The sequence below is a fragment of the Stegodyphus dumicola genome, chromosome 3 (assembly GCF_044657685.1).
Source record: "Stegodyphus dumicola isolate Sdum_Otavi_A_Nest chromosome 3, ASM4465768v1".
Lineage (NCBI taxonomy): Eukaryota > Metazoa > Arthropoda > Arachnida > Araneae > Eresidae > Stegodyphus > Stegodyphus dumicola.
In genome coordinates this window covers 57506970-57523992 of record NC_140770.1, presented here as the reverse complement: position 1 = coordinate 57523992, position 17023 = coordinate 57506970, and the positions used below count along the sequence as shown (strand labels likewise).

Sequence of the window (17023 nt, the reverse complement as noted above, 5' to 3'; positions counted from 1 at the left end):
GTAAATGGATATTCCCATAATTATATGTGAGCGCAAGATGGAAAGAAGGATAATTTTTACTTTCATATTTTTTATTAACTAATAAATTTTTGCTGAGAAAATAAGAAGGAAACTTAAGCATAGAAAATTAATGCAACTTATAGCACTCAATAGAATTTTAAACCGACATAGTTAACTAACAAAGGCCATAAATAAATAATTTTTATAAAGATTTTACTGGTAATTTTACATGAAAAGTATAATCTGTAAGTTGCATTTAATTTTCTATGCTTAAGTTTCCTTCTTACTTTATCAGCAAAAATTTATTAGTCAATAAAAAACTGTGAAAGTAAAAATTATCCTTCTTTACATCTTGCGCTCACAAATCCTTATGGAAACCATATTTTCATTTACAGTTATTAAAGCCTGAAAAAAAGTATGTCTGCGATGTTATCGTCATGCGATAATTTGTAGATACTTTATTTTTTATCACGATATTTTCGACGACGATGTTTTGTACCACGATGTTTTAGGACTGCGATGTTTTCTCTTTGCGATGTTTTCTCCCACGATGTTTTGTAGCACGACGTTTTCGCCTTGCGTTGTTTTCTCTGCGACGTTTTCATCTGCGATGTTTTTGCCGCGATGTTATCGGCGGACACCCAAAGAAGTAGATGGTACAACAACATTTGGGCAGAAAATGAAACATTATTTACGAAAATGTAATACTATTTATTTGTAGTTATTTGAAGTTTTACAGCATATATATGTGATTCATTATTCAAAATATCTGTTTAAAAATGTAATGCGCGGAATAAAATTTTTATTTTTTTCTTTTAGTTTCTTTTTGATAATCTATTATTCAAAGATGAATTTTGGAAGCAATGTATATACCTGGCTGTGCTGTTTCGCAATTATTATCCTGTCACTGAATGCGTCTTCCGTGTCTGGATGGAAATCATGGAAGAAACACTACGAGGAGGGACCTAAAACCAAGTTTTTGGGAATTAAAGGCATCTTTGTTCCTATTCCGATACCAATACAGATAACCAAGCTTCCAATGATGAAATGGTAGAGGAACCTTTTCTGAACAGCTCGAGTAAAGACCAGATGTCGAATCTCTGATTTCCAGTTTATTTGAGTGAGAGGTGAGCTGCATAAAGAGTTTTTTTATTAATCGTCAAAGCAGCTCATTTTCAGACAGAATATAAACTCATAAACGCACAGGCAAATAAAAATACAGGTGTGCAAAAATAATTCTTAAAAATGCAAATTAAAATGTTTTATATGGAGCAGAGAAGCCAGCATAATTTTTTACTTATGTCTCATTACCTTTGTTCATCAATCAAATTTCATACTTTGAGCCTTGCAGTAAAAGAATTCCCAAGCTCCTGTTAAGGATAACGTAATAAATTGAAACACGTCTTTTCAAAGCAATTACTTCTGTGCACATACAGAAGCTTTATTGAAATAAACGCACATTGTACATAAATAAAGATATTTTTGTTTTAAAAATTTTGGTTATGGTTGTGATGATTTGATTTTTTTCAGTTTTCATTTGCACACAATAAAAAAAAATATTTATATAAAATTTTAATAATGTTTTATATAACGTTATCAAATGCTATACAAAGAGTTAATTGATTTTGGAAGTAAAACTTTAATATTAATTTTGTTGTTATGACTTATCTCACTTGTCTGACAATAACATTAGAGCAAGCCCACGAAATCCATCGTCGCATTCATCATTGCACCTGTCATTGGCTAGAGCCCTGAGCATCATACAGGTGATAGTACGACTTTGCTCAGTTCTGCAACCACTTTATTTTATATTCTATTTATTTATTTTAATCGCTAAGCAGGCTTCCGACCTAAGGTAGTGACCACACGGAATAATGCACAATCAGGGGAAGGAAAATCTATATTGTTCGCTAGCAGAAAGAAATAATTACAGTAGCAAGGTTTGTTACATTGACAACTTTGCACGTAGTGCTACAAATAGTTCATATATACATAATATAATAATATAATAAGAGTGTTCTTATTCTTGATATTGAATCGGCTGCCTTCAGTCTTATGAATCTCCTGAAAAATATAAATATAATACAATACCATACAATGACACAGTACAACAATAATGTTTACAAGCAAATTGTCCATAAAGAGTACACAAATAAATTGTCCATAATGGGTCCATAACATATAAAAAATATCATTTGTTCTAATGGTTCACAATACTAAATTAATTATATTCCGAAGTCAATATTTATAGTTCAAAAATGGGTCCATAAATTGCTATGGAATCCTGAGTTCCAGTACTACTAATTCAAGAAACAAAACGCATCCAGAATGAGCCCATAATAGATACATAATGAAATAAATCAATCAAAATAGTGCAAGGTGCAAAGTAATAAGTTTATACTTAAATTCTTTACAAACCACTTTTGATGGCCAGCACGGCGGGGGGGGGGGGTGAATACGGGTCCGAGGATCTCCCACCCTTCCTTTCTCTACCACCAACCTCTTGAGAGGACTTTCGGCTCGCCGCATATTTAGAGTTCCTCCATGACGCACAGACACTATACGATTACAAACATCCGTACCTTCTCCGGGATTCAAGCCCCGGCCATTGGTACGATAGTCAGCGTCGCTAAGTACTATCCTCATTGAGCGGCAATACTAAGTTTTATTAGTAAAATCAATAGTAGAAGCAGTCCATAGTTATGATGTTAAGTACCTATGCAAATTATTCCTAATACAGATTATTTTTTAGATATTTCATTTTTCATCAGTAGCAACACTCCTAATTCTAACCCCTACCCTCCCTCTTCGCCGTAGTTCGAGTTGGTCTGCTTGCTCTTTTGAGCTTCTGCTTTTAATTAGTGATATATATTATTCCAAGGAAGAGATATAAGATTGCTACGTCAAGTCATTACATTTCTAAGACTCAAATGTTATCAAGATACGTGAAAGATTTGAAACCGCTAGCGACATTCTTAAGCATTCAAAAATTCACCGAAAATTATCACAGACCTCAAATGAATAGGAAAATTTGAGCTTGTGACTACTAGCTGAGATATTAAAGTCTTGATAAGGAAGTCAAAAGACTTGACAGTTTTTATATGTAAAATAATCCAGTTCTGGTGTTAAAGTTTCAACAGTTCAGCTATGACTTCTCGAAGCCAGTGGTGAAGCAGTTCGATCTCAAAAACAGCAACTTTTGTTAGTTCACGTGAATAAAAATGAGTTGATTTAGGCAAAACGTTATTCAGCTTGAAAATATGAACACAAATAAATATTCATTTTATCACCCAGAGCTGAGGATGATGATATGTTAAGAAATCATCTACAAAATGTGCCTTACTAAAAGCACGTAGAACAGATTTTAAAATATCCAAAAACGAAATGCTCTCCCATGGAACAGTGATTCTTGTACACATAGTTTAATAAATCCATTAAAATGTGTTGAAAACGCAAAATAGAGAGTCGTTCACGCTCTGAAAATCTATGTCCTGATGGAAATGGGAATTTGCAAGAGCTTGGCCATATCAGAAATCTAAGAAAATTACAAATTCTTTTCGCAAGCATCAAGTATATGTCAGAAAACTTGTCTTATCTCATCCTAGTCGAGAACTTTTATCAATAATAAATGGATAGCCCAAACCAAAAGATAATAAGTCAACAAATCTTTTAATTTTTATCAATTCTTATCAAAGTTCCTTTCCGTGATTATCAAGCAAAACGGATGTGGGAAGAAATCGTAAGATTATGACAAAAAATACAGTCAACAAGTTATCAAAGCTGAAGCAGGGATGTTTTACGATTAAGTATTTGCTTTATGATTTTCAATAAAATTATCATTTTATTTGTTGTTTGGATTAAGTAATGAGAGTAATGCTCAGATTAACCTACATATTACTGTGAAGGATTCGAATTGTGTAACCATAAATCTGCATCGAACATTCTAAGAAAAAGAGCATTTCGTTAAATTATATCACTAACCTATTTTGTCAAAACTACTTTCCAAAACGTCTCAAAATACTGCTATAGGTTTGAGGTACAGAGTCTAGTTTTATTATTTATATTATTTATATGTTTAATTTGATTATTATATATATTATTTATATATTTAATTTGAAACAAAAAAGAATTTATCAAATACGCATTTTATAGAAGTGTGAAAAGACAAAAAGAGAGTGCTATCGCTCTCCTTCTGTCTCACCAGCAGCCAAGCGGTAAAGCCGCTGAACATTGCTAATTCGGTCCTGGGATTGAGTCTCGGCAAATGAGGTGGCTGCATAGGCGTTTTTTGTGGTTTACACATGTGTAAAATGAATACGAGACAGTTTCCTATGAAAAGACATCCACGAGGCATCCCTCGTGTTTCGTGTAATACATAAAGGCGGAGCATATAATAAAATAAAATAAAAACTGCCCTCCCTTTTTTCTTCAATATTTTAGAAAAGATTAAAAAAAATCAAGACGTTTTCTTAATTCCAAATTCTCATCATTTCCTTCACGCGATTTGATTATATAAAAAATTAAAAAGGTAAGTTCTGAATTCATTTTACACAAAAATGTTCAAAGATAACATTATTGTTAAAAAAAATATGCTTAAAAATAAAGCATTTCCATTTTCCCGAAACCTACCCTCACTTAATTAATTATATATATATATATATATACTGGATGTTGTGCTGCATTCGACAAATGGTCGCTCATTCGCCGCGTATAAAAGAGGTCCAGGTTCCAGAGGTCCTGGCGAAAGCATTTCACATTTTTCGTGTTCTATATATGCATGATAATTCTTTGGCTCCTATATATGCATGATAAAATGTATAAATATATGTTCTACATCAGTGACTGCAGTTTAAGAAATAAATTAAATAAGACAAGCTTTCTTTCTTTAATAATTTTTCTCCAAAATCACCGACCTAATGCCTTTAGACTTACTCAAGACAATGATATAATGTAGGCAATTTAGAGAATTGCTGAATATGTTTTAAAGTTAATTAAAAATGTTTTGAAACTATATGGAAGTATTCCTGCAGGAAACTATGCAACGGAGATTTTAACTGCAAATTTCGTAAATAAATCTTTTACATCAGATAAATATGAATGCATATATATATGTGAATATACAGATATTAAATTCCCATTTGTTGAAAAGATAAAATTTGACAATTTTTATTTAGCTTAACCCAATTTTTTATCAGCTTTTAAAATAGCAATGTCTCGCTATTTTTTTCCACACGGAAAATATATTAAATAAGTTCCAATTTTTTAAAAGGTATTTTCCATTTTTTACATTGAAGAATACAATAAGAAGAGCCGATACTCTTTTGTTATCGAGATCAGATTCAAAAATGTATGCAATGTATGCAAGTATGTATGTATGTATGTATAAGTGTACATGTGTATGTGTATACACATACATATGTACATACATATATATATATGCACACATGAATACATGCATCCATACATACATGCAAACATGAATACATCTATCCATCCATGCATGCAAACATACACACATTTATGAATTCAGTTCTGGTAACAGAAGGATACCGAGGAGTCTCACTACTCAGAAAGCTTCTTTCTGCAATATATTCGTAAAAATTTTAATCTTATTCATTTTAAAAAGTATCATTAGAAAGCATTGTGAGTATTGTAAAAGTATCGCCTATTTAACTAGTTTACAAAACTGGAACCACTTAAAAAACACTTGTTGTTCCTGTCCTGTTCATGGAAGAATGGTTGCCAGAGCCTCAAGGATTGTTGGACTTCTACTTCCATCCCAATTTTGAGAATGAGCACGTTGGCGGCAAGGCTCCGAGGGTCTCCCACCAACCTCTGGAGAGGATTTTAGACTCGCTGCATATTACCCCCCCCATGCCGTAAAGATACTATATATTTACAAACATCCAAGCCTTCTCCTGGATTCGAACCCGGGCCTTTCGGTAACGCATTAGGCTTTCCTAACCGCTATACTGTCTGGAAGGCTAAAACCAGTTGTGAAATATTTTTAAAAACTTCTGTTCATTTGAATTAAACAGTGTTCAATTAACAGCATGTACAGAGCAATCGTTGCCTTCAAATTGCATCATTTAAACTCACCACAATTTGAATGTCTTACATAAAAACAGATGAAAATTTATGTCAGTCGAATTAAAGATTTCAGAACATTTCGTTATTAAGAAGAAATTTTTAAAGCATTTTTAAAAGAAAGAGAAGAAATAATTCAGAATATGCATTTTTTTTAAACATTTTATCTACATTTCAGTCTCTCAGAATGGACTGACATTTCTACAGAATTAATTATGAAACCTACTAATTAGTCCAGTAAGTGAAAGAGCAATTTCCTTTTAACGAGTTGTTAACAACCTGCTTTTTGTCTCTTCATTTTTGTTCTACATTATTAGCGTTTCTCGGCTTTCAAAAGGAAATTGGTTTTGATTCTAAATTTCTTTCTTGGAATTTTATTATTAAAATTATGCTTATTTATATTCACTTTCGACTGCTCGTTAATCCTGCGGCATTTTGTAAATTTTTTAATCCAAAGGAGCTTTGTTCCTGATGGACTATTGTTTTCGTTTTGCAATTTTGCATTGAATCACTATAAATGTCCGCTTCACTTTTCAAACTTTTGCCACCCAATGTTAGAGTCCTGCATTATATTTGAAAAAATTAAATAATGAAAAATCTGCATAAATGTATATCTATTTTTCGCATTGTGATAAAACAACGGTACATACAGCTATGGAATTTTGAATGACGTAATCCTCCTAAGAATAATATGGGCATGTGGAAGACCAAATTTGAAAATCGATTTCATATTTTGTAAACCTTTAACTATTTTTGATTAACAAACTCAAGGATTTCAAAGCGTGCAATGGCAATACTCTACGGGGTAAAAAAAACCTTTTTATCTCCAGCGTGCGGAACTGTGCATCGGAAATTCTAAAGATATGCTCATTTTAAAATTATTTTGCGACATTGCTATTGAACTGAATTTTATGGTTTAAGTGCAAAGAACATGTTATTTAATAAAGAAAGGTAACACACAAAACCTTAAAAAAAAACGCCTCTTTGTACGTAATTTAAAATCTGAAACATTTCAGATTTTTTTTAATTATTTATTTCACATGTTCTTATGTTAACTTCTGTCATAAACAGCAGAAGTCCATAATCAGCTTCACGCTTTGATTATTTTTAAAGGAATTTTATAAATTTCATTTATCTTGAATCCAAATTCGAACTACTCATTCGTGTTTTCAAGGAAACCTTTGAAAATTCAGGTTACCTTATAAGATATTTTCTCCCCCTTTTCTTCACGCCTTTGTGGTGTGATTGGAAGCATACTCGACGGGTGTCCAAGTTTCGAGTGCTGGCGAAGTTACTGCATATTTTTCACTTCTTCTATTTCAAAAAAATCTGATGACAGTGGTCATCACTACGATTTGGCGATTGTATCCACTAATCAACATTCGCCCTTTAAAAGGGGTAGTATGTAAGGTATTTCCTCCCTCCTTCCAGCATGCCTTCCCGGTGTGGCGGTAGCACACTCGGTACGTATTCTAGAGGCCCAGGATTCGAGCTCCGGCAAGGGCACTGCACATTTTTCATGTCTCCTGCTTCACAAAAACTAATGATTTTACAATCTTTCTTTTGGTCAGATACTCAAAGCATAAACACTAAACTGATGTTATCCTCTACGTCGATTTCTCAAATGGTTTTTCCAATTAAGAAATAAATGCAATCTAAAATAATTTTCAATATATTCAATTACCACCACAAAAAATACTTTTCCCACATTTCTCAAACTTTCGATTTAGTAAGTTAGATTAGATAATTTACGTCAACAAACGTCGCGAAATAATTCAAAAAATTCTGACTGAAAATTAGTGACTTTGTTAGAAAATTAGTTAAATTTGTATTATGAGCGTTTCATTATTTTGTATACACTGTGAAGTATTCAATAATGTTAATATACGAATTCAACAGTAATTTTTCTGATGCATGCATTACACTGCCAAGGTGATATCCGTCCTAGGTCGAGCCAACGGAATTCAAAATAGATACATAAAAGAGCATCGACAAATTTACACATATTTTGCAGTGTTTCACAACAGCAGTACTGCCATCTGAACATAATCATCATTATCAATATTATTAATTTCAGTTGTTTACATGCACAATACCCGCAAATATCATTACGTATATTTTTAAGTACAGCACTACCATGCTTCTTATAAATATTTACCTAGCATATTTACCTACAGTGTCTCACAAAAGAGATGGGACACTTGTGCTTTACAAAAGAAAACTGTAATAAAATTAATTAAAAAAACATGTAAACATTTTTTGTGGGTGTGTTTCATACTTAAATTTAGTAACAATTATTACATAACATACATTTTCTCAAAATATTAAAATATTAATTTAATAAAAATACAGTTGTTAGGAACGGAGCAAAAAATGGCTCACGTAAGTGATGGGACACCATTAGATACTACTACGTACTGCAATAAAAATATTTTTTTGGGGTTTTTATTTTTACTCAAACGCAATTGGTAATAATTTATAAAATCGTCTGCAGTATTTCTCTCCAGTTTGTTTTGGAATTTTTGTGTTTTTTTATCTCTGTGCAGCCATGAATGCTAAACGAAAAGAAACTTTGCCTGAAATTCGAGAATTAGTTATTAATTTGCATATTGAATGTGGAGATTCTATTAGAGAAACTGTTGAAACAGTTAACCTGAGTCATTCAACAGTTTTCAATATCATTAAACGGTATAAAAAGAATCATATGATTCAGGATAAAAGAAGACCTGGCCGACCATCAAAGCTATCCCATGGAATAAAGCGAATTATCGTTCGAAATATTAAAAAAAATCCAAGAATGAGTGCTCCTAAAGTTGCTGCTGATTTACAAGCATTATATGGAGTAATTGTTAATCCTGACACTATTGGAAGAGTAATTCGATCTGCTGGATATCACGGTAGAGCAGCCAGGAAAAAATTCTTCGTGAGTGAAAAGAATAGAAACCTCAGACTGGCTTTCGCAAAACCAACATAAATAAGAATTCTGATTACTGGAATGAAGTTATATTTGCTGATGAGAGTAAATTTAATATATTTGATTCTGACGGTAGAATCTTGGTGTGGATAAAACCCAGGGAAGAATTTCGCAAACACACCATTTCTTCAAAACAACAATTAAAATCGGTGCTTCAAGAAGAATGGGGTAAAATCACTCCAGAAATCGCAAAAAAATTAGTCGAATCCATCCCAAGAAGATTAAATTATGTTTTAAAAGTAAAAGGAAATCCAACAAAATATTAAAACCTTTTATAAAGTAAAATTTTTGGATACATATTTGATGGAAAATTAAGTGTCCCATCACTTATGTGAGCCATTTTTTGCTCCGTTCTAAACAATTATATTTTTATTAAATTACTATTTTAATATTTTGAGAAAATGTATGTTATGTAATAATTGTTACTAAATTTAAGTATGAAACACACTCACAAAAAATTTTTACATATTTTCTTAATTTATTTTATTACAGTTTCCTTTTGTAAAGCACAAGTGTCCCATCACTTTTGTGAGACACTGTATGCACAAAAGCACATTAAAGCCAGCATAAAGACTATTTTAGAACAAATTTCAACGTGCAGACAAGGTGTGATATGTGAAAGTAAAAGGAAAACATTATGGGTAATAAAAAACAAACAAGATTCATATCAAAAAATAATAACACAAAATTAACAAATTACGCAAAATTCATAAAAAATCCGTAATAAAATAATTGCCACTCCCCCCAAAAAAATCTGAAAGCTTTCAGATTTTAACGGTCACTCAATAGAGTTTGTTAAGGTTTTTTACTCTTTCTCTGAGCTCGTAATCTACCAGTCTGCTGTTACACTCACTCCTGCTATTTTTTTTATCATTTTAGCTTTATTATTATTTTACTTACTAAGTGGTCCGCCTTAGGCACTACACGGAAAGGATGTCCCGCGGAGGTCTTTTGGGAAAAAACTAGCTTGAAAACCACGTGAGGAAAAAAGGCCCAAGTAGCCAGCCAGTTCGCCGGGACTCGAATCCCAGACCGAAATACCACTGTCCATCTGCTTCTACCGCTCGGCCACTCGTGGGCCTTAGCTTTATTTCTAAGCATCGTTTTTTTCACAGTTACGTCATGAACAATTTAACAGCAAAAATTACAAAATCTTAAAAGCGTCATGGTAGCATAAGTCTAGAATTCCAAATGCATCGGTAAGTATTGGCATACTTTTTTTTTTTTTTTTTTTTTGTTGTTGTTGTTGTTGTTTTTCAATCTTTTCTCAGTTCATCTTATCAACTTTTAGTTTTCCTCTACGATGGCTTTACAAAACATTTTTTTGTCTTTTTATTATTAAAGTTTTGTGCGTTTACTTAATTATCACGCTTACGTCGCATAAAATTCGATTCAACAGTAACATCATTAACTATTTAAAACCACCATAGGCCCACCAGCGGCCGAGCGGTAAAGTCGCTGAACACTGGTAGTTCGGTCCGAGGTTCGAATCTGCGAACGGGCTGGCTGCATGGGCGTTTTCGTGGTTTTCCCCATGTGTAACGTGTATACGAGCCAGTTTCCCTTAGAAAGTCCTCCACGAAGGCATCCCTCCTCTTAGGCAGATAGCCCTCGAGGCTTTGCCATAATTACACACACACACACACATTAAAACCAGCATATCTTTAGAATTTCCGATAGACAGTCTGGTGCGTTGGAGATAAAAGTGTTTTATTCCGTATAGTGTTGCCACTGCTCTTTTTGAAATAGTTGAGTTTGTTAATCTATAATTCATTGAAGTTTTACAAAATATGAAATAGATAGTAAAAGAGATTCGAAATTTAAAATTCAAACTTCCAAGTGCCCATGTTCGGGTGAATGACTACGCTGCTTTTTCACAATGGGAGAAACAAACATACATTCATGCAGATTCTTCATTATTAAATTTCCTCAAATATAATACAAAGAGATAATTCTTGGTGGCAACAATTCGAAAAATGATTCAATGCATTTTAAGTCTTTTGACGCAAAATGCCGTTTCGAGATTAATACAGGACTAACTTTCCTTTTGCGCTACAGATACATAAAACTAGTTAAATGGTGCGTGAAGTTATATATACCTATTTTTAAGATTACAGTGTTTACTGACGATGAGAAATTCTACAGTTCTAACACATGCAATAATAATTTAGTTCCATTAAAGGAATTTAAAAAAATTAGATGTGAAGCAGCATGCCTTTTATGAAATTTCAGAATATCTATTTAGGAGTATCTATAAAAAGTATTCCAAAAAGTTTTATATTGGTTTTTAATATGAAAATATATGTTTCCTCGTTTATAACTAAAGTCTAATTTTGTTACATTTGAAAACAGGCAATAATAACAATTGATGAATTTCATTTTTTTTCAGTTGTGTTTCAGTTTTTTAAACTGATAATCACATTCGACACAGAAAGCGCATTTTTTAATAATTTATGAAAAAAAATCAAACTCAGAGAATTTGTACGACTGTACTATCTAAAAATTATTACGCAAGCGTTTTGGGAAATGTTAAGTTCTAAGGTGTGAATTAAACTCACTAGATGGCGCAGTTTGTTACAGTTGTTCTTTGCTTTGACTTTAAATCGATCGCAGCTTAGTTACGTAGGGTTTTTGACCCGGAATTTTTCAACCGTAAATTCACCATTATTGAACCAATGACCACTGCAAGACTGTTAATCCTATGTTATATGCTGAAAAGGGGAGAAAATGCAGCAAAAGCAAAAAAAAAAAAAAGTTGAAAATGGAAGTTCTTTTTTCCTCTTTTAGTTTTCATTTCATTGTACTATATAATTTTATTCCTTTAATGGAGTGTAATAATGATGTATGACCATGGGTGTGTAAACTATGACCATTTTAGAGCCACATTGCAAAGAAAAAAAAACTGCGGGGCCACACATACAATATTTTTTAACAAATTGAAATAAAAATTAGTCCTTGCTGTTTTATTTAAATAAATTAACTTCTTTTTATTATTAATTTTTTTAATTTGAATTAGATATGTATAGGTACATATTTATTATTAATTTGTAAAAGTTTTGTTTCATATAGTTTGGATTTCATAAAAAAGATGGAAAAAATTCAAATTAATGAGATGTATGAATTTGCTTTTGTCGAACAAGCAAATCGATATCGGGTTCAATAGACGGGGTTACAATTCTTAATGCATTTTCAATATGTTTGTCAGTGATATTTGTTCTATTTTTGTTTTCTGTATTCTTCATTCTTGAAAATAATTATTCACAAATATGTGTACTGCCAAAAGCTGAAGACATTAATTAAGCATGATTGTGAAAATTAGGATATTTATCACGGGGTAGGTAATCTTTATAAAACTCCAGTAAAGAAACATTTTCAAATTTTTCTTTCAGTTAAATGTCACTTTGTAGTTAACACATCGTGACATACTAAGATATTTTTATTTAAATTTTAATTGTAAAATAAATACCAACGAATCGATTATATATGAATTAATTTCAAACACTTATTTTTTAATACAAATGTTGTAAATTTAAATACTTTCATAATTTACGCTTGGCCGCATTTTAAAGACTTTTGGGCCGCACTTTAGATGCCCATGATGTATAAGGATGTCAAACTTAAATGAGGAATTTTCGATGTTATTTAAATCATAATGTGCAAAGCCAATTGCATTATTTAATCTATACGTACTTTCATATAACTGTGTTATTATTTTCTTAATAAATTACTTGCATGTGATCAATAACGCTCGTCCAGATAGCTAAGGTTTTAAAATAGATGTAATTTCTTTTCCTATCTCGATATATCTTGATATGTAATCACAAGTAAGCACTCTGATGTTAAATCTCTAAGGTTTAGTTTAGTTGGTACATCATTGCGTATATTAAAATCAGTCCTGTGTTCTTTATTGTTTCGTTTACTCCACAAGACTAAGTAAATCAAAGGAATTTTAAATAAGAGTTTAAATAAGTTATGGAGCAAATGTTGTAATTGAAACCACCCATTGTAGCGCTTCTATGTTACTGTCTAACCCTGAACTAGAGTTTTTGTATCAGCTGGTGCGTTATCTTTAGATGAATGTCAAGTAGTTTACATGTCTTTAATGGAGCCTGTTGCTAGGATCTTAATTAAAATTTTTCATTTCATTGTTTTCTATCATTCTCGAAGTCAAATTGTCTTGGTTACTTTAGTTCTATATACGTTGAGCTGAAAATAACAATTTTTTTTAATAAAGGCTGCATTCGCAATTTTACACAGCATAATATTTTTTATTACTGTTTTGAAGAAAATGTTACATGAAACTATTAATGTATATTCGCACTGATTGTCTTTCATCCTTATATTCTCTTAGGAATATCTTCTCATATAATAAATTAATTGTCACTTCCCATTCTCTTCCTAAAGATCTTAATAATAAAGGTGTTGATGTTATCCTTTCTCGTGTACGTGGCCACACTGGCAATCTAGGAAATGAAAGGGCTGATTGGTTGGCAAAACAAGCTACACATCTTCAAGTAATTACTCCAATGTTACTTCCCAAGTCATTTTACAAGAACAAAAGTAGGGATGATACAATACTCGAGCGGAATGAACTATACAGGAATTCTACTACTGCCTCTTTAACTAAACTCTATTTTCCTTCTATTCCTCGCAGACTGAATAATAAACACTTTTTCTTCAATTTTGAAGTTACTCAATTTCTAACTGGACATGGTAAATTCAATTCATATCTGAAGAGATTTAGATTACCTAGTACAGACTTGTGTTCATGCAGTTTCGGGGGAGTGCAAAATGTCGAACATTTGTTGTTCTATTGTTCAAAGCTCAACGAAGGAAGAAAGGAATTCATTTCTAGGTTAAACTCTGTGAATATTTCATTTCCTCCCACTCTTCACGTATTTGTCAAACATAAAATAGCTTTTTCTTTCTTCTGTAAATTTATCTCTTACGTAATATCTGTAAATTTGTAAGTTTATTTTATTTTGTGTTGTGTTGTTGTATTTGTTTGTTTTTTTACTTACCTCTGTAAGCCTTGTGTAATAATGTGGTGCACAAGGATTTAAAATTTTCAATTAAAAAAAATCATTTGTGTATCTAAAATCTGTTTTAATAATCTAATTTATTTTGCATTGTCATATGCATCCGATTCCATAACTGATGGCGATTGTTTTTGAATTCATTACTAAAAAACACATATTCGTATGGAATAAAACTGTATTCAATATATGTGGAACTTCATAAATTCATGATAATTACTCCCTATAAATTTGATTGACAAGTAATTATCTCGTCATTTAGTCTTTTATAATCAAAAATCTAATGCAGACCTATAGAAATGAGTGCTTTGATACGGAAAAAATATTACATGATACATTTTACTTAAACAAACATTTTGCACATTTAATGTAAAAATATGCTATTGTTATCCTTAAACATTTGAAACAAAATTCCGTTTAACGTGTGATAAATGACATAACCAAATAAAACTAAAAATCTGAACAATTTTTTTTTTAACTTTCTAACTTTTTTTTAACTTTTTCTTTCCCAAAATGGCAAAAGAAAGAAGAAGAATTTCTTACCGAAAAAAGCTTTTAAATGTGGCGTTGTGACAGAAATTTTGAAACTCTTGTTTGAAAAACTGACATCTGGGCATAAAGATTTAGCTGGAGGCAAAAACATCATTTCGTATAAAAGCTCTGAAGACTAAAATAGAAAAACGTATTTTCTCAATAAATAAAACGCTGTCAACTGATTTTTATCACAACAAATGTTGCCATGGAATGTTATTATATTTGAATCCTTTCCCGTCTTTGGTATAAGATATGATCAATCCCCTAATGTATACCATTAAAAGTTAGTTATTGCTAAAGTCAACAATTTTGTGATTATTCATAAAACAGATAGTAAAGCAAATTTATCAGCTATTGCTTGATTTGATAAGCACGTTGCCCTCAAATGTAAACGGTTTTGGTAACTAAAAATCAGCATCTCAGCCTCCGGTATAGAAACGCATGATGATAATGTCTTTAATCAAAACTGTAATAAATACAGGGTGTTTATAAAATCCCGGACCCATTTTGATGTTTAGTAACTCATAAAATAATGAAGATATAAACAAACTTATGGCATTTATTTGATGGAATAACTTATATATTTTCCTTTTCAGGTTTGAATATCTTTACTTTTGTAAATATCGTCTGCTCGTGTGGTTAATCTCAGATATTTTCATTTTCCAGTTCAAATATCTGTACTTTTCTAAATATCGTCTGCTTATTAATTGCATTTTTCTCTCTTTTGTTTTTCGCAACTATTGCAATGTTATGGACTTTTACCTTTGGGGATTTGTAAAGGACAACGTTTACAGGAGGAGAGTGTCGAACATGGATGACCTAAAAGCCAGAATTACAACCGCAATAGCCTCTGTGAGTGACGACATGCTTGCCGGGTACTTGGCGCGAAATTGAATATCGACTTGATATTCTCTGTGCGACGAAGGGGGCACACGTGGAAGTTCACTGACAAGGTTCGTGAAACTTTTTGAGTCTATTTAACCATTTATGTTATTAATTTTAATCTATCTTTATTATTTTATGAGTTATTAAACATGAAAATGGGTCCGTGACTTTATAAACAACCTGTATTATTGTTCTGAAACGTTTTAATTCAGCTATTTGTTAATTCCTCTTGTGAAAAACTTTTATGGATGGGCTATTACTAGACTAGTACAAGGGTTTCATACTCAAATTACATGCAAGCTGAATATATGATCTGATAACAGCTGACCGGTCAGCGTTTTATTTCCTTGTATGAAGTAAAGGAAGAATTGTAATTGCGAAAAATTTCGAGTATCATATTTCAGCGAAAATATCCATTTTGACCGCTCTCGAATCCATCTGAACGATGTTTTTGCGTGACATCTGTACGTATGGACAGAAAAAGGACTCTTTTCCCCAAAACGGATTGAAAAATGGATTCAAAAGAGAGTTTTTTGTGGCGTCTGTACGTACATACCTATGTATGTATCTCGCATGACTCAAAAACGAGTAGACTCAGAACGTTGAAATTTTGTATATGGGACTGCTAAAACACGTTGGTGTGCACCACCCTTTTTAGTTGCAATCAACCTCACCAAACACACATAAAATATACATATATATACACACTCTACTAACCGGCTCGATGTGCTAAAATTTATATTCTTATATGTTGGTAAATTGTGCACTTCTTGCTTTAACGGTATTTGAATTATGATGTTCATATGTTCCGGTTAAGGTCTTTATCTCTCTAGTTAATCTGCATACAACAATTGTAGTGGTAACAATTTAAAAGTTGTTAGAGTAGTACTGAGCGTAACGAAGCTGCCGCTTATTTACATTTGAAATTCTTAGTAGAATAGCGACTTATGTCAGCTTGTGCACTAACTTCAGTCCATTTTTTAAAATAGTGACTTAAATCAGCTTGTGCACCAATTACAGTGTCTTTTTGCCGAGTGGGACCCAAAGTAAGCTTTTTGTTTTGTGCACAGAAAAAGCTGTCTTCCTGCCCGCTGGCCGAATTTCTTGTTTTAGACTAGAAACTTTAATTTTAATTCTTAAAATTCTTTTTGTACCTGTTTTTATTTGTATTTTGCGTTCTATGTTTTTCTGTATTTTATAATTTTTAATGAAGATGTTTTCAGTTTTTATTTATTTTTGCTTTCCCGGGAAAGGAGAACTGAATTAATTAAATCAAAAATGAATCTAATGAAATTCGAAGCAATAAGTTGAAATGAAATGCAGCAAAAATTGCATATAATTTAATAGTCTGTACAAGGAAGCCATGATGTGTTTGTTCACATCAGATACTTTTTAAGCAAAATAAAAAAATTTTGTCAACAAAATAAAAAAAAATATTTTAACAGAATTTTAAATTTCGCATACTATAGGTTTATCAAAATATATGTAAACAATATCAACAAAGGAA

At 31.8% G+C, this 17023-nt stretch overlaps 1 protein-coding gene across 3 annotated transcripts in view; it reads right to left on the bottom strand.

Annotated features, from left to right (window-relative positions):
- Positions 1-700: 700 nt before the first annotated feature.
- LOC118192218 (uncharacterized) overlaps positions 701-17023 on the bottom strand; it is a 345204-nt gene continuing 328881 nt past the window's right edge. For all 3 annotated transcript variants that reach the window (XM_085812924.1, XM_085812926.1, XM_085812925.1), the window contains one exon: positions 701-2064. In XM_085812924.1, the coding sequence (XP_085669050.1) occupies positions 1983-2064 (82 nt within the window). In that variant the 3' untranslated portion in view covers positions 701-1982. The remainder of the gene's footprint in view (positions 2065-17023) is intronic.